Source organism: Ursus arctos, unplaced genomic scaffold (assembly GCF_023065955.2).
Source record: "Ursus arctos isolate Adak ecotype North America unplaced genomic scaffold, UrsArc2.0 scaffold_18, whole genome shotgun sequence".
NCBI lineage: Eukaryota > Metazoa > Chordata > Mammalia > Carnivora > Ursidae > Ursus > Ursus arctos.
Genome location: NW_026622852.1, coordinates 59,264,734 through 59,290,379, shown reverse-complemented (window position 1 = coordinate 59,290,379; position 25,646 = coordinate 59,264,734). Strand labels below are relative to the sequence as shown.

The 25,646-nt window shown below is 62.5% G+C and overlaps 1 protein-coding gene across 4 annotated transcripts in view; it reads left to right on the top strand.

Annotated features, from left to right (window-relative positions):
- Nucleotides 1-16,933, top strand: part of NACC2 (NACC family member 2) — an 85,233-nt gene extending 68,300 nt beyond the window's left edge. For all 4 annotated transcript variants that reach the window (XM_044389509.3, XM_044389510.3, XM_026514332.4 and 1 more), the window contains 4 exons: nucleotides 10,177-10,341; nucleotides 12,302-12,407; nucleotides 12,795-12,892; nucleotides 14,222-16,933. In XM_044389509.3, the coding sequence (XP_044245444.1) occupies nucleotides 10,177-10,341; nucleotides 12,302-12,407; nucleotides 12,795-12,892; nucleotides 14,222-14,727 (875 nt within the window). In that variant the 3' untranslated portion in view covers nucleotides 14,728-16,933. The remainder of the gene's footprint in view (nucleotides 1-10,176; nucleotides 10,342-12,301; nucleotides 12,408-12,794; nucleotides 12,893-14,221) is intronic.
- The last annotated feature ends 8,713 nt before the right edge of the window (nucleotides 16,934-25,646 follow it).

Below are 25,646 nucleotides of genomic sequence, written 5' to 3'. Positions count from 1 at the left end.
CACACCCCCCCCCACCGCATGTCCCCCCGCGTGTCCCTGAGCCGGCACCTCCTGCCACCACATGCCTGCGTGACCTCCGTGTCTTTGATTCTGTCCCTTACAGTCGCCCTGCCTGCCTCTTCCTGGCATTTTTAGACATGCCTTTTAGAATCGTTTTGTCAAATGCCACATGGAAGTACCTGCCAGGACTTGGTTGGGATTTTGGTGACTCCTTTCTTTGGTCAGGCCGGGGGGTGCGCTGACATCCCTGCGGTGCTGGGCGGGTCCCTCTGCTTACTTCCATCTTCAGGGTTTCTTGGGACCGTTGCGTTGTTCTCTGCATATCCATTGTTAGATTAATTCCTAGAAATTCATTTTTTGTTTGAATCTACGTGGTATTTCAGTTTCTTCTTTCTTTTCGCGGGTTGTTGCTGGTGTATAGAAACACATTGGATTTATTATTTAAGAAAAAAATCTGGCCACAGCTCGCTCACGTATCCTGAACGCTTGCCTGCAGATTCCCCCGGCTTCTCTCGGCGCGCAGCCGTGTGTCTGCTAGCCCCGGCGTGATTTCTGTTCCTGACCGTGCGGCTTCCTCCCGGCCCGGCTAGACTGGCCAGGGCTCCGGCTCAACTGGCCAGGGCTCCGGCTCAGCTGTCTCCTGTCCACACTCGGGAAGAGCCTTCCGTGTTTCGTCTGTAGGCAGGGTGTCTGCTCGGGCATTGTGGCGCTCCTTAGGGGATGAAGGACGTTCTTTCCCTAAGAGCGTTTGGTTCTTTTTTTTTCCATAAGTAAGTGTGGAATTTGAACAAAAGCCTTGTTTCTAAATATTGAAACGGTCGTATAGTTTTCCTCTTCTGCTCTGCTCTTTTCTGAACTACGGAGATTGCTTTTTTTGAATGTTCAAACAGGACAAAACTGAAAACTTGTATTCCTGGAATCCGTTCAGCCTAGTTGTGATTGAACCTCTGGATTCTTCAGCTTCCTGGTTTCTTTCTTTCTTTCTTTTTCTTTTCTTTTCTTTTCTTTTCTTTTCTTTTCTTTTCTTTTCTTTTCTTCCCTCCTGTTTTGGGTGACTGTTCTGATGTGTGAGGCTCCCCTTGGGGGTCCATCTCCTGGAAGGGGCATAGGGCAGAGGGGCGAGTGCAGGGCCAGGCATCCGGCTGTTGGCCAGTCGAGGGGAGCCGCCTGCTCTGATCAGAGCCTGGGGCAGGGGCACGGCCGCACGTCGTCCTGAACTCCACCCTCAACACTGAGAAACCTGTTATATGTGGTCCAGCAGCACACGCAGTGTAGACTCCGGTGTTGCCGGTGTAGACACCCCACGCCCACATCAGAGCAGGCGAGGCTTCAGAACCAGGGCCCGGCGAGCGCCCTGCGGGTCAGTTTCGCGGTCAGCCACAGGTCGCAGGGGGCGTGTCGTCTGAGTCCCCAGGTAGCCTCTCACGCTTCTCCGTCAGCGTTCTCTGCCTTCTGCAAAGAGCTGAGAATTATTTCCCGCTTTTTTAAAACTTTTTTAAATTTCTGTGTTTTCTGAGTGGTCCGAAGACTTGGTGTAACATAGGCTGTTTCCGAATTGCCTGCTGTGGGGCACGGGCGCGGCCCCTCCTCCCCGCGTCTGTTGGGAAGCCGTGCTTCCGTACACGCTGCGTCCCGTGTTCTGATTTATTGGGGTGAACTTATTGCTCACATCCCTTTCAGGTCCTCTGAACGTCTGTGGCCGGGGTGGCGCGTTGTGCCATGGGCAGATCCGTCCCCTCGCCCGTTCTCTGCGGCCCACGACGCCATTTATCTCTTTGAAGAAAGAAAAAGCAAAATAAAGAAAGATACGGACCCCACGTGGCGTGTGGCCCAAGCAGCCTCTATACGTTGAAACTCTGCCGACCCCTGTCCTGCGTGGTCCTGTGCCGTGTTCTGAACACTGTTAATTTGCGCCTTTTCTCCTTTCTTTCAAAGAACCAACTTCTGGATTTTTTCCCTCTCTTTTAGATCTTTATATATGTTTTCATTTCTGTTTACTTCAACTTTCTGAGTTTGCCTTGCTGCTGTTTTCCTAGTTTTTAAGGCAGATTTTAGACGATCGACTTCTCGGACTTTTCAGACGTGTGCGCGTAGGGCTGTGCGCTTCCTGGCCCGCGCTGCCGCCTCCCGCGCGGCGCACTTTCCCTGTCGCTGGCGAAGCGTGCGTTCTCCCGTGTTCCTGAGCTGACCGCGGGGTGGGTGGTGACGGTGCGTTAGTCCACTTCCAAAACGCCCTGGGTTTTCTGGTCCTCTTTCTGTTAGGACTTTAGATTAAGTTCCCCCGGTCATAGGCCGGTCAGACCGCCTCGTTGCTCTGGAACCGTTGAGGATGACCTCACGCCCCAGCACCCGTCATACGCACTGAAGGACGTAACTGCATCGTTAGGCTTCAGACGCCGTACCAAGAATTCAGGGACCCGTGCACATTCCTCCAGATCCGCGTTCCTCTTCCTGTTGAGTCGGCCCTCTTACCGCTCCGACGTGTCCTCGCACAGCCCGCGGGGAGCGTCTGCGTGCTCTTTGGTCGGCGTGTCCCTTCGGTGTGGACGCCGTACGTCTGCGAGCTCTTTGGTCGGCGTGTCCCTTCGGTGTGGACGCCGTACGTCTGCGAGCTCTTTGGTCGGCGTGTCCCTTCGGTGTGGACGCCGTACGTCTGCGAGCTCTTTGGTTGGCGTGTCCCTTCGGTGTGGACGCCGTACGTCTGCGTGCTCTTTGGTCGGCGTGTCCCTTCGGTGTGGACGCCGTACGTCTGCGAGCTCTTTGGTCGGCGTGTCCCTTCGGTGTGGACGCCGTATGTCTGCGAGCGGCCTCCAGCCTTTCGTTGTCCTTTTGTTTCACGCGGTCTCTTGGGGCTTGGTGTGCTAGCCTGGCCTCACAGACGCTCAGTCTGTTCTAGCACAGTCCGGTTACGTTTCACGTAATTGCCGACAACTTTGGGTTTCCTCTCCTGTCTTACTGACGACTCCCTGCTAATCCACAGTTTCTCTGTTTTCCCTCTTTCTGGTGAATCAGCCATTTGATTCTGTTTATTTCCCCTTTTCCTCTTATTGTAAGTTTGTATGCTGCTCTCTCCAGGGTTGGGGATTCAGCGTCCGTCCTGACGGACCTTCTCCTTCAAGGACCCGCAAGGCCTCCCGTCCACACTCTTAGTTCTGGGGACGTTTTCGGGGCCTGCAGCCCTTCTTGGCCATGTCAGGAGTCGGGTTGAGACTTCCCCTCACAGTTTTCCAGTGCTCTTCCCCTCTCCCTCTTTGCTGGGACCTCGGCCACCATGGCTTCCTGTGCGCATGGCCGCACCTCCTGGGCTCCCGGGACACGGGGTCATGCCATCCCCACATTCTGTGTCACGTTTACTCTCTCGTGACTCTCCTACATCATTCCCTTTCTCTGCTTCAATCCGAATTATCTTCCAGGTCAGGAATCTTGTCACCCGCTCTGTTCCATCTCCTCCGACACCCATCCCGTGTCCAGGGTCTGATTCTGGTTTTCTGGTGAAGTTCTCCATCATGTCCCTACATTTCCTTCACGTGTCGGGAGCAGTTCATTCAGTGGTGGTGGCCATTGTCCTGGATGGATCAGCTATGGGTCTGATCCCGTGTCTTTTTGTGAATTGGCTTTTTTTTTTTAAATATTTTATTTATTTATTTGACAGAGAGAGAGACAGCCAGCAAGAGAGGGAACACAAGCAGGGGGAGTGGGAGAGGAAGAAGCAGGCTCCCAGCGGAGGAGCCCGATGTGGGGCTCGATCCCAGGACTCTGAGATCATGACCTGAGCTGAAGGCAGACGCTTAACGACTGAGCCACCCAGGCGCCCCTGTGAATTGGCTTTTTATCACTCATTTCCCCGTGTTCCTGGTAATTTCTTAGTGAATGCTGGACAGTGTATGAAAACATCTGGGAGCTCCCACCAGCGCTGCTCTGAAGAGAGTCAGCTGTTGGAGGTCTCGGGCTGGAGCTGCCCGGGTGCTCAGCACTGGTCCCACGCCATTGCTGGTCCTGGGTCTTGGCTGAAGGCCTGGGTTCCCCAGAGCACTTCCTCCTGGCGGGCCCCAAAATCCGATATCTGTATCTCCTACATGGGCACCAAGTTCTTGACTTAACTTTTTTTTGGTGGTAGTTTTTATGAAGCTAGTCCCGCACACACGCTGCTTAGCGGTGGAAGAAAGTCGAAGGAAAGCCGGGAGGTCCCCCGGGCCGTGGCCCCTCGAGTCTGCATGCCCCAGGCCCACTGCCCCTACTGCCCGGCCCCACGGCTGCCGTCCGCTCCGCTCGGGGGGCCTGGCCCTGAAAGTCAAGCAGCTTACTTTATGCAGCTCCCGGAGTTGGTCTTGGTGGGGGCACCCCTTCATTGTCAGAAGGTGTCTCGGGTACCTTACAAGTTGAGCACGTTCATGTCTGTATCGCTAGTGTACGTCCGTCACCGTGAGCAGTGTGAAAAGACCACACCGGGCACAGCCGTTCTCCCCGCCGGCCCTCCGGCTCCCACTGTCTCCCAGAGGCTGGCGCGCGGGGTCTCGTCTTCGTACAGAGCGCGCGCGTGCATTGTACCTGAACACATTCCCAGGCGCACGCAGCCCCACTGTGTGCCCGTGGTGACCAGTGTGGCCTGCTGTCAGGGGCCGTGGTTTGTCCAGTCGTGCGTGGGGGACGGGGAGGCCGCCTGCATCTTGAGCCCAGCGCCGGGTCAGCCCCGGGAATGGATGGGGGAGGGAGGGCGGGAGGACTACGGTCCGGTTGGCGGTGACCACGGCCCCTGGGTTTGCTGGGACTCCACTTGGGGATTTCATGGGGTCTCCCAGGGCCAGACCCAGGTGCTGGACACAGAAACAGCAGAGCCCGTGGGGCCTGGGGCCCGGCAGCATCTGTGGCAGATAGATGGGGACAGGCCGAGTCAGACGGGGAGCTGCCCCGAGGAGGTTTCGGACATTCCGAGCCGAGACCAGAGGGTCAGGGCACGTGGCAGGGGCCGTGGCTCAGGGCTGCACTGGGTGCTACCCAGGGCTGAGCTGTCCCAGTGCTGCTTCCTCCCCTGCAGCTGTATCTGTGGCTTCCCGAGCACAGGGACCCAGAGACCCTCCGCGTCCCTTCTGTGTGGGCTCCCGGGGCCCCGGGCAGCGGTGTTTGCACACGTCCTCCCCACTCCCGGCCTCATGTCTGTTCCCACCTGTACTGACTTCCTCTGGGCTTTCCCTGCCGGACGCGTCCTTTTATGCCCAGCGTGTCGTATCTCACTGGTTCTGAGATGCGCCCTGTCCTTGCCCTTGAGCGTCCACGAGATGGGGTGCATCTTGCCGTGGGTGGGGGACATGGCTCCACTGGTGGCACTCGTGTCTCCACACAAAAGAACAGCCATCTGTGATGACAGCCAGCCCCCTGATGCCCTGCCCCCCATCCCGGGCCCGAGTGCGCCTTCAGAAACCACCACCTGCCCTGTTCCCGGGATGCGGACACAGTGGGGTTCAGAGGCACGGCCGCCCTTCACGGTGTGGCCCCTTCAGAGCTGCTGGCGCGGTTGGTGCTGACCCGGCAGATGCAGGGGCGGGGGAGACCGCCCGCCCGCCGCACCTCTGTGCTTGAGGGGTGGCCGCCTGGGGCTGAGCAGGAAGGGGCGGGGCAGGGCAGGGCAGTGCACACCCTGGGCACAGGGGTGGTGCGGCACGTGTTCACCCTACAGAACAGCTCCGTCAGCCCTCCCTGCTGCTCCCGACAGTCACCCACCCCCAGCCGTCCCCCAGCAACCGCTGATCTGTTCTGTCCCCAGCATTCTGTCTTTGGGACCCTGCCCTACGAAGGGGTCACCCCATGTATAACAGTGTGAGATTGGCCCCTTCCGTCCCGCGGGCGAGTCTGAGACTCACCTGCGCCGTTCAGCGATGTCCCCGGAGGACCATGCCGTGGTGACCCGCCATGCGACGGCCGGGTGTCCGCCCGCTGCTGCAGGGCGTTGGGCTGTCTCCAGGCTGGGGCATTTGTGGGCAGAGCCGGTATGAGCATCCTTGCTCAGGGCCTGTGCGGACCGTCTCCACGTCTCCTTCGTCCTGGCTGAGTACCTTGGATGGGATCGCTGGCTTCCGGGGGGGGCTGCACAGCTGTGTTCCCGCGTGCATGCCCGCCGGCCGGGGCCCCGGCCCAGCTGCTCCGCACCCTTGCGCTGCTCGGCGTGCCGGGCCCTGCGAGCTCAGCCGCTCCGTAGATGCGAAGTGGGGTCTCCGTGTTTTATGTGCTGGGTTCTAATGGCCGATGATGTTCGCATCTTTTCATGTGCTAATTCGCCATCTGCACACTCTCTGGCGAAGTGTCTGTTCAGATCTTTTGCCCATTTTAAAAACTGAGCTGTCCATTTTCTTGCTGTTGAGTTTTGAGAGCTGGCGCTAGGTTTTCAGGACAAGTCCTGGTTCAGATGTGGGGCCTGTGGACCGTTCCCTCCGGTCCAGGGCGGGCTTGTCTGTCCGTCGTTCACAGACGGGAGGTTTTCGTGTTGATGAAGTCAGTTAATCCATCGATTCTTACATGGGTGCTGCTTTTGGGGTCGTGTCTGAGCTTTTAGCTGAAGCCAAGATCAGAAAGATTTTCTTCCAAAAGTTTTACGCTTTTGTGACTTGCGTTAGGTCTGCGATCCCTGTTTACTCGTTTTTGTGTGAGGCGAGAGGTTTAGATCGGGGGTGGCTTTGCTTTTGCGATTTGCCTGCACACGCCCTGTCCTGGGCGCTACGTGTTGGAGCAGCTGTCCCTTCCCCGGCCGCGGCGAGTGACCCCTTGTCACAAACCAGCTGAGTGTGTTTACGCGGGTCTGTGTCCGGGCTGTGGACGGGGTGTCCCTCCACTTGCCTGCACAAACCTCGTGGGCTCGCGGTCACTGTGCAGTAAGTCAGAAGTGGACGGTGTGATTTAGCGTTTTTCTTTCCATTTGGTTTTAAGTTGTTTTTTCCTATATAATCACGGTCAAGGGGTTCCCTTCCTTAGTCTGCCAGTTTAATAAATGGTGCACACTCTTGTAGGGTGGGAGTCCCCTTCCTCGTCCCCCCACCTCCCCGCCCAGCCTCAGTGGCGCTCTGTCACCTGCTGGCGGCCCCTAGCACTGGTGGCGGCTCCCTACCGAGGGCGGGGGCTGCCTGTGCCGTCTCTGAGGTGCATCTGGGGACAGGAACAGAGCCCACCCCTGGGGCCCCATGGCACGCCAGCATCCTGTGGGCTGGGGGCTCGGTATGTTTTACTTGGGGAGAGGGTCCAGCGCTTTTTCCAGATTCCCAGTCACTGGGCCACAGGAGGTTCAAAAAGTGCAGGAGTGGAGGCCGGTGACCGTGCGGGGCCCCTGCAGGCCTGCGTTGCCCGCTCTGCCCTCTGTTGGTCCTTCCCCCCAGTTGTGTTGAGATTGAGCTGACAGACGTCACCGCGTAGACCACGAGAAGAGGACCACGGAGCGCTGGGTAAGGGCCAGCGCCAGCTACAGATGGCGTTCCTCTCTTCCAAGAGAATCATTCCGTTGTGCCGGCGCGTACAGCCTAGGCTCTCCCGTCGTCTTTCTGGGTGCGCCGTCCGGGGTGTCAAGCACACTCGCGCTCTGTGCCGCCGTCCCCTCCGTCCGTCTCCTGGACCCTCCCTCTTCTGACCTGAACTCTGCCCCGTTACACACGGACCTCCCCTCCCGCTGTCCATCCCTATGGTCTGACTCCTCTTGGTCCCACATAGCAGCGGAATCCGAGGGCATCTGTCCTGTGTGCTGGGCTCGTCTCCCTCAGCGTGATGTCCTCACAGCCCCGTCCTTCCTCGGCTGGACTCCCGCAGCGTCTCCGAGTCAGGGAGCATTCGGGTCCCTTCTTGGTGCCCAGAGTTCCCCGCAGGGTCCATCCTCACGTCCGGTTGTAGCTCTTTGTCCAGGGATCTGAGGGACACTGTTTGCCTGTCCTCGGTCGCTGCCCCCCCTTTGGCCCAGGTCAGCTCCTCTTCCAGATCATTCTGTAGAGGCCTTTTCGACCGTGACTCACCTTTCCTGCATTGAGTGATTATTCACCTCTTGGTACAAATAGCTAACGGCTCTTTCACGTGCTTCTCTCCAAATTCCACGGTGCCCAAATATTTGGAGCCCACAGTCCTGGCAGCCGGTTAGAAATGGGGCCGTCAATGGGGAAGGGGGCAGGGGTGCCTCAGTGCGATCCGCGGGGCAGCCTACAGACTGCCGTGTCCCTGCCACAGCCCACCGAGGGGCCGCCCAGCGCGCCTGCAGTCAGGCACCCGAACGCCCGCCTGAGGGCCACGGGGATGCACGAAGGGTCCCGCCGCTGCGCCCCCGCTCCTCCCATGCCCCCCGCCCTCTGCTCCTCCCGTGCCCCCCCCGCCCCCCACACGCTCTCCCAGGTCTCCAGAACCTGGTTGTAAGCTGCCCCCTCTACTCCCTGGAAGGAGGAGCCCTTGACGCTCAGCTTGGGCTGCAGCGGCCGGGAGATTTGGGGCCGGGCCGGGGAAGGGGCGGGAGGGAGTCGGAGCACCTTTCCAGATGAGGCACCACTCGGGTTTGGGTATTTTTAGCTGGCGCAGTATCCGGCACTCGGCAGAGCAGAAATAGAAGAGGCTCCAGGCTCTTTTGGATGCTCTGAATCTGCTGGTCTCTGGCTCTCGGGCGCCGGGCTGGGGGGCTGGGGGCTGGGGGGCAGGCGCGGGGCGCAAACAACTTGTGCTGTTTAGAGAACGCCAGGACACGTTGGGGATGGCGTTATTTCTGCTGGTGAGCACTCTTTATGTAAATGCCAGGGCGCCCGCGTTGGCGCTGCGTCTGCGTGTGTAATCACAGCAGGCCGTGGGGGGGCGGGGGCGGCTAATTATGTTTTAAAATATCATCCGGGTTGTTTTTCCTGTGCTCCCTGAGCCCCCGGGTACTCCAGGTTTGGAAGACTCTGTTGCTCTCTGCTGATCTGCGCCCGCCCGCGTTCCCCACACACACCTGGTGGGAGGCGCCATGCGACCCCCCAACGGCCGAACGCCCTCTGACGTGTGTCCTGGTCTGGGGCAGGGTGGCGGGAACTGCAGGCCCGCCTCAGCACTGAGCCCAGCCACCTGTCTTCTCTGGAGAGGCCCCCCCCATGGTGTCTAGGATGCTGGCCCCCCAGGGGCTGGGCGGCCCTCTCACTCCCCTCTGGGACCTTGAGGCTGCTCCAGGTTCCGTAAGCCTGGGGTGGGGAGGCTCTGCCCAGGACTCTTCCTTGCCACCCTCCCTCCCGAAGCCCTTTTGCAGCAGCCCCCATATGGCTTCCCTGGGTCCTTTGCCCAGCCCAGCCTGGCCCCTCCCACCCTCAGTGCCCACAGTGCCCTTGGGGGGATCACAGTGCAGAGGGGACAGGACCACTGGCCCAGCCTGAGTGTCCAGGTGCACCTGCCCTGAGCCTGATGGAGAACGGGTTCCCGTAGCCAGGCCAGGTCTGGAGGGGAGGTCGGAGGGTGGGGTCCTCAGGGCGGGGAGGGGAGAGGGGGCAGCGGCCACCTTCACAGCCTGCTGCTCTTATGCTCCCTTGTGCCTTAGGGACATCAGAGGGGCTCACCCCCCGCCCCATCGAAGCTGCAGGCTTGGCGTGCTCAGGGGTCCTTGACTGTCCGCGGGCGGTGGTTTGTCAGGAACATTCCCAGGCAGCCCGCAGGCCCGGGGACACGGCATGTGCCCTGTCAGCAGGTGTTCGTGCAGTGGTCTCTTGTCTGGGTGCCGTGGTGCGGCCTCTGGGGAAGGTCCCCTCCTGTGGAATGGGGCTGCCGTGAGCCATCAGGCCAGGGGCACACACAGGGCCCATTCCACTCCAAGCCTGCGCTCCATCTGGCAGAGGGGCCGTGCCACCTGTTCAGACCAGGGTCCAGCCCCCTTGCACAGGCCCCTTTCGTTCCTGCCTCGTCTGCAGGCCTCTGTCGGGCGCACACCTCCTCCCGGGAGCCTCCTGGGCCCTCTCAGCTAGTTTCCAGGTCTGGGTGGCATCCGTGCCCTGCCTCCTTCCGTTCGCCTACTCACTCTGGTCCTCCCTGCTGGGGTCAGGACCGGGTGGGCAGGGAAAGAGAACGGAGGGCGGGTACGCATGGAGGGTGGGCACAGAGCGGGTCTGACCTGGGCCTGGGTGGGCAGGAAGGGCGTTCTCGATCTCCCTCCCCGTCCTGGCCCGGCCGAGAATGGCCCTAACCAGGAGGTGTCTGTGTCCACAGTGCAGGAGAAGCCGGAGCCCGTGCCCCTGGAGAGCCGTTCCTGTGTCCTTATCCGCCGCGACCTCGTGGCTCTGCCCGCCAGCCTCATCAGCCAGATTGGGTACCGCTGCCACCCCAAGCTCTACTCAGAAGGGGACCCCGGAGAGAAGCTGGAGCTGGTGGCAGGTGAAGGGCCCCTCCCCACCCTGTCTGTTGTATGCAAATGCCCTCGTATTTTTTTTCTTCAGAGCTGTGAACAATGTACTCATCACCAGTCAAAAAAAAGAAGATAGAACATCTTAAATTTCCTCTAATTTCCTTTTAGAAGAATGTGTCATTAAGAGGAGTTATTCAATTGAATTAATTTGGCATTTTAATCGAATCCCCTGGGCTGGCCGTGCATCTGATTGGCAGGGGCTGCAATCACGATTGTGTTTTAATTTAGGTGGCAGATAGAACCAAATCGAATCCAGCGTGCTAGTCCCCCTCCCCCAGCCCCCAGAGTGTCCCCACTGGAGTGTTGACGGGTAAAGACCTGAGGTTCCAGATGCAGCTCGGAGTCAGAAACGGAGTTCTGTTCAAAACAGACGGCACCCATTAGGGCCGGGTGCCTTTGTCGGAAGGACTCCTTCCCAGGGTGGGCCTCCGTTCGGCCTCAGAGCTCCCGGCAGATCTTTAAGGCTGCTCACGGGGAAGATGCTGCCGTGACGCTTGCTGGGGAAGGTGAAGCCTCTAGTAGTGTCCTCCCGTGGTCACTGGGGGAGCCCCGCACAGGCCGGCCAGGACCCACGGGCCCCTTCCTTCCCCCTCGGTGCTGGCACGGCCTCTGGCTCCCCCCGGTCCTGTTTGGTCCTCCTGACCACACCCGGGGCAGCACTGTGCGGCTGTGCCGACCGTCCCCTCTGCTGGGAGCCACGGCCCCAGAGGGCAGCCGCAGAGCAGGGCAGAGAGGGCTGGCTTGCCCTTCAGCTCACGGGAGAGCAGCTGGGCGGCGGCGCTGGGTCAGGCCAGGCCTGGGAGGGATGGGGCGCACCTGCCTGTCAGGGTTTGGGGTTGGCAGGGGCGAGGGCGGGCCGCCTTCCCTGGCCTGACCCGCAGCTGATCATCAAGGTGGGCAGGCCCCACGGTGTCCCAGTCCCCATGACAGATTCCCTCTAACAAGGGCGTATCCAGCCCGTGCGGCTCAGGGTGACCTGCTCTGCTATTACCTTGGAGCCTCTGCAGACGGGGGGCCCTCGGGGACAGTTGGCATGCCGTGGCCGGGCACGGTCAGACAGCACTAACCCGACGCCCCGCTGGTGGTCTGCATCCAGAGCCCCGAGGCCGCTGAGCCGGGGCCCCCACAGGCCAGAGCACCTCCGCGAACCTTCCTTCCACCCTGCTCTCTCCTTGTGATTTTCCCGAGATTCAGTGCGTGATCTGTGACACCGGGGTCCTAGGGGAAGGCCTGAAGGGGACGGTGGGAGTCCCAAGGCCCCGCGCGCGTCTCCTTGGTGTCCTCTCGTCCGGAGTCGGGGGCGCTGTCCAATGCTTGCGTCTGCTCCTTTACCCGTGAGCAACGTCCGGTCCAACAGGCCACCCCACGCTCTCAGACGGGCTCCGGCCTTTGTGCTGCTGGGCCCTGCTGGGTGCCCGGGCCTTGCCAGGCTTCTTCGGGGTAAACAGCACTGTGTGGGCTCGCTGACCACACCCCTGCCCCGTGGCTGGCTGCGCCCTGCCCCCACACACGCTGGGCCGGGTGACCTGTCATCCCAGCTCCCTGACCCTGCCTGAGGTGCTCTGGTTCTGGGGAAGGGATGGAGAGACAAGGAGTGTTTCCCAAACCTGGGGCCAAGCAGGGGATTCCCTTGAGGCTGGAAGGGTGATCTGGGGACAGCACTCAGGCGTGTGACCAAGGCTGCCTCCTCCAGGTGACAGGGCCTCCGCACAGCCAGGAAAGCCTGGAGCGATGGTCCCCGGCCTGCGGGGTCCCAGGCCCGGTGGGGGGTGCTGCGCTCAGAAGTCAGGACGACCTTCCTCGGCTGCCCCCGCTTCCCAGCGCCTCCCCCCCAGGCGCGCCTGCTCCGGCCCCGGGGGCCCTGGGGAGGTCATGGCCCTGGGGTGTGGGTGGCAAGGCCTGGCCTCATGCTCCTGTCTGCGGTCACAGGCTCCGGGGTCTACATCACACGCGGCCAGCTGATGAACTGCCACCTCTGTGCGGGGGTGAAGCACAAGGTCCTGCTGCGGCGGCTCCTCGCCACCTTCTTTGACAGGTGGGTCCCTGGGCAAGTGCGGAAGCCCCGCGTCTCCTCTCTGGCAGTGTGCTCGCTGCGGCCTTGCATTTATGGCCCCCACAGTCCTGACGTCCCGTCAGGGGTGTCGGCCCGAGGGCACAGGCTGCGTGAGGGGGCGCGCCTGGACACCCCCCGCCCTGTAAAGAGAAGAGCCGCACGTACTTCACAAGTGGGTCAGAGGAGCCCCGTCCCCAAGGGGCCTTGCTTTCCTACCGTCTCTCGGAGGGTGGTGGGGCCCGCCCCCATCAGTGCACCCCGACCCCTGGGAATCAGTGGCAGTGCAAGGGGGAGGCGGGGGGGGCAGATCCCATCCCTGCGGCACCTCTGGCCAGCAGCCTCACTGCCCGCCCCCCCCCCCCCCCCCAGGAACACTCTGGCCAACAGCTGTGGCACGGGCATCCGGTCCTCCACCAGCGACCCGAGCCGCAAGCCTTTGGACAGCCGGGTTCTGAACGCTGTGAAACGTGAGTGCACCGGGGTCCCCTGGGTGGGGTGGAGGAGCTGCCCGAGTCCCCCGGGGCTGGGGACCGCGGCCTCTCCCTGGCGCCACGCCGGCCCCGCAGGGCTTGGCGGGGGGAGAGAGAAAAGAGCAGCTCTCAGGAGCCAGGTCTCGAGGTGTTAACGTTCTTGGTAGGTTTCCAAGCATGATGGATTCAGCTGCGTGCGAAACTATTTTAATATGTGAAATAGATCTAATTTTCCTTTTTGAACAAAACCCCTTATTTACATTTCGAGGTTATTTTGAGCCTTTGCCATCTGCTCGCCGGCTTCTGCCTCCCGCTCCCGGGCGCGTGGGGGCGGAGCCCGGTCCATCTCCACAGCCGACTGCTGCCCCGGGCCCCAGCGCCCCCCCGCCACCGCCCCCGGCCCCAGGAGGAGCCCGCCATGCGGCTCGGGCCACACTGGCCACCAGCGGGCCCTCCCGCGGCGGTCGGCACGCGAAACGCAGTCTTACTTCCTTGCTTGGAAAACACGTCTTGTGAGACTAATTGTGTTTTAGAGCAAAGAGGGGCCTTTGTGATCGGTAATTACGGTCCCAAAGCTGGCGTGCTGGCCGGGCTCCGGGAAGAGGCGGGGGCTGTGCGGCAACGCTGGTGTGAGGGGCTCGCCCCGGGGACCTGTGCCCGCCTCCCAGGCTGCGGCAGAGCGGGGTCCTGTGGCTCCCAGCGGAGGGGAAGGGGAGGAGCTGTTAGTAGTGTTGGGGCTGCCGCTTCTTCTGGCTGGGGCCTGGGCCCAGGACGGGCTCCCACCGTGCTCCTCGTCCAGCCTGTGAGGAAGGGCCTCTGATGAGGCCCCTGAGAGGCCCAAGCCTCAGAGTGGGCAGGTGCCCGGGGCCGCCTGACTTTGGGGCCTTGCCCCAACTGCCCTTCTGGCCGGAGCAGGGTCATCGATCAGGCTTGTCTCAGCAGGCCCTGGGACCCGAGGTGGGCGGGACAGAGCGGGAGAGTGAGGCCCAGAGATGCCAGGGGCCTGTCCAAGGCCACACGGCCAGCCAGTGCTCAGGGAGGGCCCATAGCCTTGTGCCCTGACGCTGAATGTCCCTCCTCCCCTGGACATCCCAGCCAGGGACTGTCCCAAGGGACTAGGGCAGGGCCTCCGGGACTGAGCCGTGAGAAGGGTGACCGCTGGCCTGCAGGCCGAGGCCAGGAAGGACCTGGGTGGCCACGTGGCTTCCGGTACCAGTGGGCAGCAGGGTGGAGGGCAGTCCGGAGGCCCCCAGCCCTGTCCCCGCTGGCCCAGGACCCCTGACCCCTCGGTCGCTGACGCCGCCTCCCCGCGCCCTGTGCTTGCAGTCTACTGTCAGAACTTCGCCCCCAGCTTCAAGGAGAGCGAGATGAACGTCATCGCAGCGGACATGTGCACCAACGCCCGCCGCGTCCGCAAGCGCTGGCTCCCGAAGATCAAGTCCATGCTGCCCGAGGGCGTGGAGATGTACCGCACGGTCATGGGCGCCTCGGCCGCCGGCGCGCCCCTCGACCCCGACTTCCCTCCCGCCGCGGCGCAGGTGTTCGAGCAGCGCATCTACGCCGAGCGGCGGGCCGACGCCGCCACCCTCGTGGCCCTGAGGACTGACGCCACGAACGTCGACCTGAGCGCCGCCGCCAACCCCCCCTTCGACACGGCCGAGGAGGCGGACGGGGCCGGCTCGGTCATCCAGGAGGTGGCCGCGCCCGAGCCACAGCCCGCCGCCGCCCCGAGCCCCCCGCCACCCTTCGAGCAGGGCAGCGCCAGCGCCAGCCGGCCGCAGACGCCCGCGGCGGCCCGGAGACAGGAGGCGTCCTACGCAGGGACCTTGTAGAGGAGCCGCGGAGCCTCGCGGGACCGGTACTAGAGCTGCTTGCATGCGTTACTAATACAAACATGTGATCAAGCCACTTACCTACGGACTGCTACTGTTGCCTGAAAAAAATGTGATTTTTACTCTGCTTGTATTTAAAGTTTATGAAGGAAACAAACGCATTCGTTATACTGTAAAGGATTAGTCCACTGGTGACCTAGTTGCGAGGAAGGTCCCAGGGCTCCTTTTGATATCCGCGAGGTTCGTCTCCAGGCTGTGGGCCCCTGACCCTGCTCCGGGAGGGGCGAGAGCCTATGGCCCCTGGTGCCCGGGAGCCGGAGCCGGGGGCCTGCGGCGTGGGGCATGCATCTCCCGACACTCGCTGCTCGCTCGGGGGGACCCCACCCGCCCCTCTGGGGCCAGGGGCCAGGGCTCGGCCCCCAGGGGCCAAACTCCTCTTGTTTCCCCTTCTTCCTGAGACTCGGGGTTCAGGCCTGCCGGGTCCACCGCGTGCGTGGGGTGTGGGAGCGCGTGTGTGCTTGTGTGTTTGAGTGTGTGCAGGGGCCGTGGTGTGGGCACAGCAGGGGGGAGGGAGTGCTCCGTGCTCCTCCGTCCTCCCGCCCCACCCGTGGGCCCTCCCGGCCCCCTCAGCTCCACGGCCCCTGGTGCACCTGGGCCCCACGGGCGGGGCCGCTGCCCCGAGTGCCCCCCGGCTCTACCCGGCTGCCCGCCGTCCTGTGGTGCCGCCCCACGGCCCTCAGCCATGTTGGGATTATGTTTGTTTGTTTATTTGTTTTTGTCTTAATTCAGATCTATTTCATGTATGGTTTGAAAACTTTCAGACCCAAAAGAGCAAAAAATTAGGGAGGATTTGGTGTCCCTGCCCTCAACCCACTGTGCTTGGGGCTGGGTCATCTGTATACCACATCCCGCCCTGTCCTGGTCCAGGTCAACTGGCCTCCTGTTGGGGGGGTGGGTCCCAGGGAGACGCAGCCAGGGCGTGTGACGAAGGAGGGGCTGGGGGCCTAGCCTGGCCAGGCTGGGCTGGAGCAGGTCCCCCGTATTGTGCTGCAGACCTTGGGGCCGGGTGGGTGGGCGGTGGGCACAGGCGGCTGTTGGGCAGTTTGCAGGAGGAGCCCGGGAGCAGCAGGGGGAGGTTCTGGAATGCGTGTGGCCGGGTGCAGTGAAGAGGGGCCCTAGAAGTTGTGGGTTTGTTTGAGGCTGGAAGGCTCACTTTGAAGTTCAGTTGCCGTTTTTTGGTGAGCGAGGGCATGGGTTGTGCATGCACGTGGCCACTATTCCAGGGGCTTCCTTCCTCGTGAGTCTCGGCGGGAACCCCCCCTAGGAAGACCAGAGGCCCCTCCGTTCAGGACGTGAAGGGGTCTGTTGGTCCCTCTCCCCCTCCCCAGCACTCTGCCTCCCCCGACCCGGTGCAGAGCAAGCCCACACCGCCTGTGTGCACACAGGGCCCTGCAGGTGCGGCTCGGCCTTCCCATGACCCGCAAAGCTGAGCCTCCCCCAGCTGCAGGCCACCTGCGGGGGGGCTTAGGCGCCTTTCCACTCAGGTTCCTCCTGACTGCTGCCCTGTGTGGAGAGGCTTTGGGGGAGCCCCGGGCTGGGCGTGGGGCCTCCAGGCCTCCTCCAGCCAGGCCAAACGTGTGCCCGCCCTCCAGAATGATCTGATGGCTCCCAGGAAGCGGTGGGGGGACCTTGGGCAGGCCCATGGGAGCTCGTCTCAGCCCCTGTGCCTGAGGGCAGGGGGGTCTGGGCCTGAAGGGGCCGCACTCCTGCTAGGGCTCCGAACCAGCCACCTGGCCCAGAGGTGAGCCACTCTCTCTCTCTCTCCGCCCCCCTTCTCCCCTGACCGGGGCCAGGTGGGCTTGGAGCTGCATGGGCCTGGGGCCCCAGGCCACTCAGGACCTAGCTAGCCCTCCTGGAACTGAGGGGCCAACCCCCAGCATCCTCAGGTGGCCACTGGGGGGTGGAGGTGAGTGAGGATGGGGAGGGTTGACCCCCATCCCCCCTCTGCAGCTTCCCTTCCCGACCCCAACCTGCACTTTAATTTGACCATCCACAAGATCCCCGGGAGACGGCTGGCCTGTCCTGGCCGTCAGCAGAAGGGCTCGTGCGCTCACTCTCCCTCTCCCCCCGTCCCCTCCACTCCAGAGTGGGAGCGGGCCCCCCCCACCTGAGGCCAGGACACGAAGGGGTGCCCCTGGCCTGGTGGCGGCGGCAGCGGCGGTGGTGCCCGCACAGAGAAGGCCTGACCGCGGCTCAGGCCAGCACAATGTCCCGTGACCTCTGTCCCTTAATTGTCTATAACCGCCGTCTGTTTTGTTGTTCTGGGTAAGGAAGGCAAGAGCTATCCGTGAAACTTTAATACTTCAATGTGAATGGGTTCTGAGCTCTCCCTGCGCCCCGGGCGGGCCAGGCCGAGCGTTTTGCACTAATGTGTCCCGCGGTGGACGTGGGTCCGGAGCGTTTGCAGACGGGCATGGCTGATGATTGTATCTGCCGGGGCGCTCCCTCCGCGTCCTGAATGTTCCGCGGGGCGGGCAGCGGCGGGCCTGGGCTCGGAGGGGCCTTCCAGAGTGCCTTAGCGTCTTCCCATCCTGTTTCCCAAGGAAAACCCATTGAGAAAACCGGACCCTCCCCCCCTGTTTACAAGACGACTAATCCCTGTCCTGTGAGCGTGACCCTGACCCAGACCCCGTAGACGAGAGACAAGCCACTCAGTATTTATGACATGTCTGCACCTTCACTCCCGAGCTTGGCTATGAGCAATACACATACACCATGTAGTCTGTTGTAGAGCTAAGTTAGACCCGCGCCTGTTTGAGGAGGAGAGAAGGGACTGGACCCCGTCGGAGTGGACGTGGCGGGCAGCCGGCTGGGCCCCCGTCCTCCCCCGCCCTCCCCGGCGGCTGGGCTGGGCCACGGGATCAGCTGGGACGGGGAGACGTGACAGATACTGTGAGCTGACGGGGCCGCCCGGCCGGTGCGCCTCGGTACTTGAATTCTGTCTTGTGTTGTGCACTGTGTCTGCTCTCACCCAGAGTTCTCTGTGGTTGCTTAACTTTGCGTTGGATTCCATGGTCTTGCCTTGCCCCCTGAATGTGGCCGTGGCTGTGGCCGTGGGTGAGCGGCTGGGGGGAGAGACCGTCCCGGGAGCCGCCCAGCTGCTCTCTCCTCCGTGGAAGCTCGTTCTGGGCAGTTGTGTTGGGAGCTGGGAGGGAGGCAGGGGGGAGGGGAGTGGCGGGGGCGGGGACTCCGGGGTGCCCGGCCCTGACCCGTTCCCCTTGCACGGCGGAACGTTCTAGTACCGGCCCAGTGCCACCCCCCAGCCATTTACTGCTTAGATTCCCCTCCGATGGGTTACTTTTATGGAAATATCTGGATGCTGGTGGAAGGAGGCCGATGGCCCATTAACCAACCGAAAACTGCGAGAAAACCTCTGTTTGCCTCTGCCGGCAGTAAATCCTGAACACAGAGCGGGGGGTTCAGAGCTGTCTTGAGCTTTAACTGCTGTTCCAGAGTGCCGCCGAGCCTGCGTCTGTCATTCTGTCAGCCAGGCAGCGCGAGCGCGTGGGGCCCGCGCCGGCCGGAGAGCGTCAGGGCTTGGTACAAGATCTTTCCAGCGTGGCAAAGGTTTTGGGTTTTGTTTGTTTGTTTGTTTGGTTTCTTTGGAAAAGAAAAATGAAAAGGAAAATTACGCAGACTCTGAAGCAGTCAGATTGGACGCCTGCTTGAATTCCGATCAGCCCTTTCATTGTTAGCGTTTTGCACATGATTGTAATTTTTATGTCAAAAGAAGCCAAAACTTGCAATACTATTTTTAGCAGACAAAAAAAAAAAAAAAAAGAACTAAGTATAAAATGTATAAATATTTTTGACTTGAACATTTGAATGGCACTGGGTGCAAAGAGACCGTTCATCCTTTGGACGGAATGTTTGGGAAAAAGAGCCTTTTTACAAAGAGACGGTTGATGTCCAGTCTGGTGAGGGTTAAGTCCTACTGTAACTCACGACTGTTAAACAATAAATAAATGAAATCACTGTTCCTTGTGCCGTGGAGCAGGTTTGTTTTCCTAGAACCGCCCCCCCCCCCCCAGCGAGCGAGCGAGCTCGTTCCAGCCCTGGCAGGTGCGTCCTCGCTCCCACTGCTGCTCCCGGACTCAAGACTGTTGCATTGGAGCCGCTGCCGGCTGACGCTGCACCCCGGCCGCTCAGCCTGCAGAGACGTCCACCGGCGGCCAGGGAGCCCGGGGCCTCGGCGGCCTGCGGAGCCGGTGCAGGAGGTGGAAGTCGTTACAAACAGAAGGATGTGATCGTTAATTGTAAAGCGCTTTGTAAAATTCACATTTACAGAATAATAAAGTCAGTTCAAACCCAAGCGGCCTGCACTTCGCTCCATCAGTGGAACTGGGGGAGACATCGCGGTGCCGGGGGCAAGCCGGCTGTTGGACAGGGTGACCCGGTGACTCGGGACACCCCCAGGAGCCAGGATCACCCGGTGGGGGTGGGAGTGGGGGTGGGGCCCTCCCCAGGCTTGTTGCCCACCATCCACCCAGGGCCAGAGATCCGGCTGTGGGGGTCCAGGGCCACCGGGCCCACTTACCTCTCCCTCCCCCAATGTCTTACTTACAAGGGAAGGGGGCTGGGTGGACAGGATGCCCGTGGGGGGGGGGGTGTCACCTGCTTGTGGGGGGGCCCTGGGCTAGCTTGGGAGAGGCTCCTTTCCTTTTTATTGTTTGCAAACTGGGAAAGCCACTTCACCTGGCTCACCTGCCTGCCACCCGCCAGGTGTGAGGCTACCTGCTTCCATTCCCCAGCACCTCCTCCTGGGCCAGGTCTGCCCCCACATGGACAGAGGGGGAATTGCAAATGAAGAGCAGGTCCCCTGGCCTGACCAGGAGCCATCTCTGGCACTGTCCCCGCCAGGCCAGCTTTGCACTGGGGTCCTCGGATTCAGGCCTGGCAGCTCTCAGCCTCCTTTGTTTCTCTGCTGTGTCTACAAGCACACCCGGTCCCTGGGCGAGCGAGGCTTTGCATCAGGGTGTCCCTCAGCCCTGGATTAGGCCCCTCGCACGTCCTTCCCACACGGGAACACCTGCGTGGTGGGGTCCTGTCTTCCTCCTCCACTGCGCCGCCGGTCTCCGCCTGAGCTAAGGCGTGGACTGTTTGCTCACGTGGTGAGGGAGCTTCTCCCCAGGGCAGGGGTCTGTAGGTCGCCTTCATGGTGACGTTCCCAGAATGGGGTCCCCTGGAGCCATGGCCAGCACGGAGCAGGCACGATGCCTAAAATGGGTCAGAAGGGGACTGCAAAGTGCAGAAGGGTCCCCCTGCACTGGGGACGCCTGCATCCACGGTCAGCACATCACGCCCTCTCCCCAGGAATGCCCAAGGAGCCTGGTCCAGGCAGGGCTGGGGAGCTGGGTATGCGTGTCCTCACCCCACTGCCAAGCCCAGCTCTGGCCACTGGGATAGCGTGCCACTTCTGGTCTTGTTTTCAGAGCTGTTCCCTGCCACCCCCAGCCCAGCTGACCAGTGTCATCTGGGGCCTGCGCAGCCCCTTCCCGCCCACGCCTCAAAGCTGCTGGACGGGGTGGATTCCCATCACCTCCCTGAGCTGGTGGAGATAGCCCGCTTCTGGGCCATGGGACACGCACGTGGGAGGCTCCAAAGCCCCCTCACGGGCCTCTGAACGCCCCACCCAGGTGGTCCAGGGCCAGCTGAGCCCCATACGAGGTGGGAGTAGGAGGAGGGTCCCGGCTTGGAACCCAGTTCTGCTGGGACCTTGTGACGCGGGGTCTCCTGGTGTTTCAGGAGGAGGAGCCAGGCACCTGTCAGCCTGTGCTGTGTTCCCCACCCCCCACCCCGGGCCCCTGTCCTTCAGCTGGCCTCCCTGCCCTCGCAGTCTGGACAGAGACTGGCTGAGGCATCAGAAGCTCGGCCCCTCCTCTCAACCCTTTGTCCTGTCCTGGGAGGAGGGTGCAGTGTCAGCAGGACCAGAAGCTCTGCCCTGGAGCCCTTTGTCCTCAGCATAAAGGGTCGGAGCCCTTGGGGTGGGGGTGGTTCTAAGCCTGTGGAGGAAGGTCCTGTTGGTCCAAGCTGTGCCGAGGTCAGGCTGCGGGCCTGGCTGGTGCAGGGGGTGAGCAGGGAGGAGGGAGGGCCAGGGGCTGGGGGCTCCTACTTGTCATTGACAAGCTTTGAGTGGTGTGTTCTTCACAACCCCCACTGGGTGGGCACCATCCCTCCCTGGAGAGGGAAACTGAGGCCTTGCACTGAGCACCCGGTGCCCCGCTGGAGGAGGGTCCCCGCCCATCTGTTGCCGAGGAGGCTTGGGGGGGGTCAGTCTCAGGTCCGTGTTCTGTTGGATCAGGCAGCCCTGGGAGAGCTGGGTGGGAGGGTCTCCTGGGAAGTGGACACAGACACTTATCCAGGGACCACTGGGGGATCTCCATCGGGAAGGAAAGGAGAACAGTGGGCAAGTGGGCAGTAGGTTGGGGCCCTGGGTCAGGAAGGGAAGGTGGGGCTGGGGAGAAGGGATGGGGTGCTTAGATGCACCCAGCTCTGAGACATTTTGTCCCCCCCACACACACACAGGGGACAGCACAGGGGACGAGCAGGAGGTGACAGTAGGGTTTACAGAGGCCCGGCTGCCTGTGTGTCTGGGGGGGCACGACGCCATCCCCCTGGGTGCTGCTTCTTGGGCTCCCCTCGGGTGTCTGTGGCCAGTGCTGAGGGCTGGGGCTGGGGCTGGGCGGGGCCCAGGGGCCTGTAAGGTGGGGGAGGGGATGCACCCGGTGGCCTCAGGGGAAATGCCACCGTGAGGGCAGGCTGGAAGGGACCTCTGCCCCGTCCGTTCTTCCCCTCTGAGCCACCTCGAGGCGGCCTCCAACATTCCGAGGGCGGCCATCAGTCCGAGGGCGCGTTCCGGGTGGGCCGGGGATGTGAAGGCTGCTGTGATCCTAGGTCCCCACCCAGAACTCCCTGGCCCCCCTCGTAGGGACTGGGTTCAGCCGCAGGTTTGTAACGAGGGGGCCTACGAGAGAGGTGGCAGGGAGGGTGGGGGAGCCAAGTGGGCAACATTCTGGCCCAGGCAGTGCTGGCGCGGGGGGTATCGTCCGGATCCCCCCCCACCCACACATATAACTCACACTGGAGAGGCAGGGCTCACTGAGCAGAAGCTGCTTCCAGCCCCCTGGGCCCCATAATTGACTAACTGCTCCAGACAGACCGCGGAGCTGGGAGATGGATGGCATTGCCTCGAGGGGCGGGGGCGTGTGGAGGCCCTGATTTCCAGGAAAGGCAGCCTGTTTCTCCAGGGCTGGCCATCGGGGGCTGGGAAGAGCAAAGTCTTGACCGGGACCAGCCAGGCGGGGACTGAGCCTGAGTGGCCTGGGCTGGGTGCATGGCCTGGGGCTGGCCGGCTCCTGCCTCAGTTCCCCCTTACATGAGGGATGGGCTGGTGCAGGTGTGCGGCTGTCGCCCAGCTCTATCAGTTAAGAACAGAAGCGACCCGGCAAGGAACCAGCCATGTGTGCCCCTCTGGCTTCCCTATGTGGGGCAGGTTCTGGAAAAGGGCTCCGCCAGCAGCACTGAGCACCTGGTATGGGAGGTTCCAGGGGGCCCCATGCTGGCACCCCAGTCGGGCCACACCTGCTCGTAAGCCACCCCCCCTCCCCCGGGCATCCAGCTCTGTGGCCCTCACTCTGCTCAGGCCCTTGGCCAGCCCTTCTGCTGGGGTAGGGCGGGGGGCAGAAGTTCACCCCCAAGGAAGCAGTCATGGCCCCCAGCTGGGGGGCTGCAGTTGGGCAGGAGGGGAGGACGGTCACCCCTAGCGGCTAGGTGTTCAAATAACAGGCCCTTGGGCAGCCCCCCAGGGACAGCGCATAAGGCAGGGGTGGGGAACGTGACCTCCACAGGCCCCACAGACTTGGTGGTCTGAGTCTCCATGCTGAGCTGTTTCCTGAGCCCCCGCCTTCCCCTAGGCCCACGGAGGCCTGGAAGCAGCTTGCGGCTAGAAGGGTATTTCCTGCCCTGAGGGAATTGGCAGCCCCGTGGACCCTGGCTACTCAACTCTCCCATTCCTTCATCCATCGGCCGGGCCGCTCCCTGGACCCCCAGTCCTCGGCCCCCCAGTGATGTGGCAGGGGAGGGACTGTAGCCCGGAGGAGACCCGGGTTTGAGGTCTAGCTTAGGGCCGTGAACTGTGAGCCTGGCACGCGTCTGCCCGTCTCTGGACCTTGGCTTTGGCCTCCAGACTGCAACGCCTCTGGGGCCTTTGGGCTCAGACCCCGAGGCCGCACCACCTGCCTGAAAGGCTGGGCTCACGCCTCTGGTGAGGAACTGCTTTGGCCACAAAAACATAGAACACAGAAACAGCCAGGACCCCACGTGGGGGACCCGAGGGGGGCTGGGGAGGGGGGGTGGGAACACACCGGTCCTGGTACTGGAGACGGCACAGCACCTTAGCTCGGGCCTCCCTGGGGGTGAGTTGACCCTGCTGACCTCTGCTGGCCCATCGCTCACGTAGACCTCGCTGAAGCCCCAACACCCCCTGTGAGGTGATGTGGTCATAGCCCCATTTTTCAGGTAGGGAAACTGAGGCTTGGACGTGTTTAAGAGGTCTCCCGGTCATAGCCAGAAGGTGGCAGAGCCAGGATTTGAATCGAGTCCCCGCGAGGCGGTGACCTCAGTGACCCTGCCCTGAGGGTGACCATCCCCACATTGGCAGGTTGGATGGGCTCCGCCAGGGCTGGCAGAGAGGCGGGTGCCACCAGGTGCCACCTGCCCGTCTGCCTCACTGGTCAGACCAGGACGTGGATTGCCTGAGGCTCGCCCCCGCCACGGGGAGCCCTCGGCCCTTCCTCTGAGGAGGGAAAGAATGGGGCACAGGCCTGTCCCGCTGGGAGAGCCGGCCGGGCTCCTTGAGGGAGGGGAGAGAGCACAGGTGGCTCAGCTCGGGCTGCCTGTCAGGGGATGAGGGGCCCGGAGCGGAAGGCACCCGCGTGCGCAGCCCCTGGGGTTGGCAGAGCGGGGGAGGGGCAGGCAGCCTGGCTCAGCCCAGCTCTCGCCCGAGGGGCTCCAGCCCGCAGAGGCTGCAGGGCACAGGGGCCCCAGGGCTCTTTCGCAGGCAGAGGCCCCAGAGGGAAGGCAGGTGCGGCCCTAAGGAGCTACAGAGGTGGAAGCATCCGCGGGATGGACGGACAAACCAAGGTCGCCGTATCCAGACTCCCTCGCGGTCTGCACGGAGACGGGGCCTTCCGCAGAGGCACCCCAGCCACAGCTCCTCCATCCCACAGAGACAGGAAAGGGAACTCAGCCCGGCACGAGGGTGGGGGTGGGGCATCCGCCCTCAGCCGCCTGGCTGTCAGTGGGCCTCGAATGCCGTTTGGGAAACCAGACCAAGATTCCTGCTGAGGGTGGGCTGGGTGACGGGCCGGGTCTGGGGCAGCTCTGTGTCAGCTGTGACCCACACTGGAGCCTTCCCCTCTTCTGGCTTCAGCTCCTGGGGTCAAGGTTCTTGGAGCTTGGGCCAAGGGTCGGCAGGGAGTAACTGTGGTCTGGATGATACTTTGAGGGGATCACTGCCCTGAGACCGCCCTCTGGTAGGACAGGGGACAGGGGTCAGAGGCCGCAGGACCCCCCATCGCTTCCAGGAGCCCCCGCCCACAAGGCTCCCGGGTCCCTCATGGGGAGGCCATCACCCGTGGCCACCCTCCCCATTACACGGGGCGGCCCTATGGCCTGCGGAGGCCAAGGCCAGCGGGGGCGTGGCCCCGTCGCACAGCCCCGCCCCGCCCACCCCGCAGAACCCCGCCCCGGCCCCGGCCCCGCGGAGCCCCGCCCCGACAGGAGCCCGCGGAGCCCCAGCCACCAGCCGTGGGCGGTAGCCCTGAGGGCTGATGCGCAGGGCCTGGAGCTGTGGAGACGGGCAGGTGCTCCCAGCTCTCGCTTCGGGCAGGGCACCCGCACCGCACAGATGGGGGACCGGGGTCATATGGAGGGGGATTGGGGTGCGGAGCTTGGGGCAGAGAGGGATGGCCTCCGGGCCAGGACAGACTCCAGACCTCAGGAAGGGGCTCCGGGCTTGGACTGGCTGCTTCTCTCACTGCCCACGAAGTGGGGGTGAAAAGGAAGACCCCGCTCTTTGTCTGAGGACATGGGGTGAGGAAATGGGGTAGGAGAGGAGAGGGGAGGGGAGGTGGGCAAACCTGGACTCACCACCTGGAGGCCCTGCGGGGGCTGGAAAGGGTCCCTCTGGGCTCAGGGACTGGCTGCAGGGGTGCGTGGCCTCTGTCTCCACACAGGCCCCGGGCTGGGCTGCAGGACCCCACGCACCAGAGCCTCCCCAGGCCAGGGCTGCGTGCAGACCTAGAGCCAGCCTGGGCTGGAGGGCGGACTTGCGCCCTGACTTCAGCCCCCATGGGACTCCAGTCCCAGGACACATGCCAGGAGGACGTGCACTGCTCAGTGCCAGCCCGAAAGCGTGTCCAGGACTGAGCGGCAGAGCCCCTCCCGCAGGGGACGCTGGACTTCGGTTGGAAGGGAACCATCAGGCCGCACCAGCCGGGCAGAGCAGGACTGGCAAGGCACGCATGGCTGGGAGGGAAATTAGGACCCGATGCCACAATGTTCAGAAAAGCCCAGCCTTGAGCGGATGGGCTTTGCTGGAGACCCACCCCAAGTGGGAATGCATCAGTGATTAGGCCTAAAAGCTCAGGCCATTTAGCTTTTATTCGACTGGCAGAGAGGCCCTCTGTGCCCTCTGCTTTTTGCCGTTTGATTATATGTCTGCGCTCAAAATACCGCTCCTGGAATGCAGGCGGCGGCAGGACTCACTGGGATGGAAATCAATTTGATTAGGGAGCAGTCGATTACCGTGAGGACCGAGGCTGTGATCCAGGCAGAAGCCAGCTCCGCAGACATGGGAC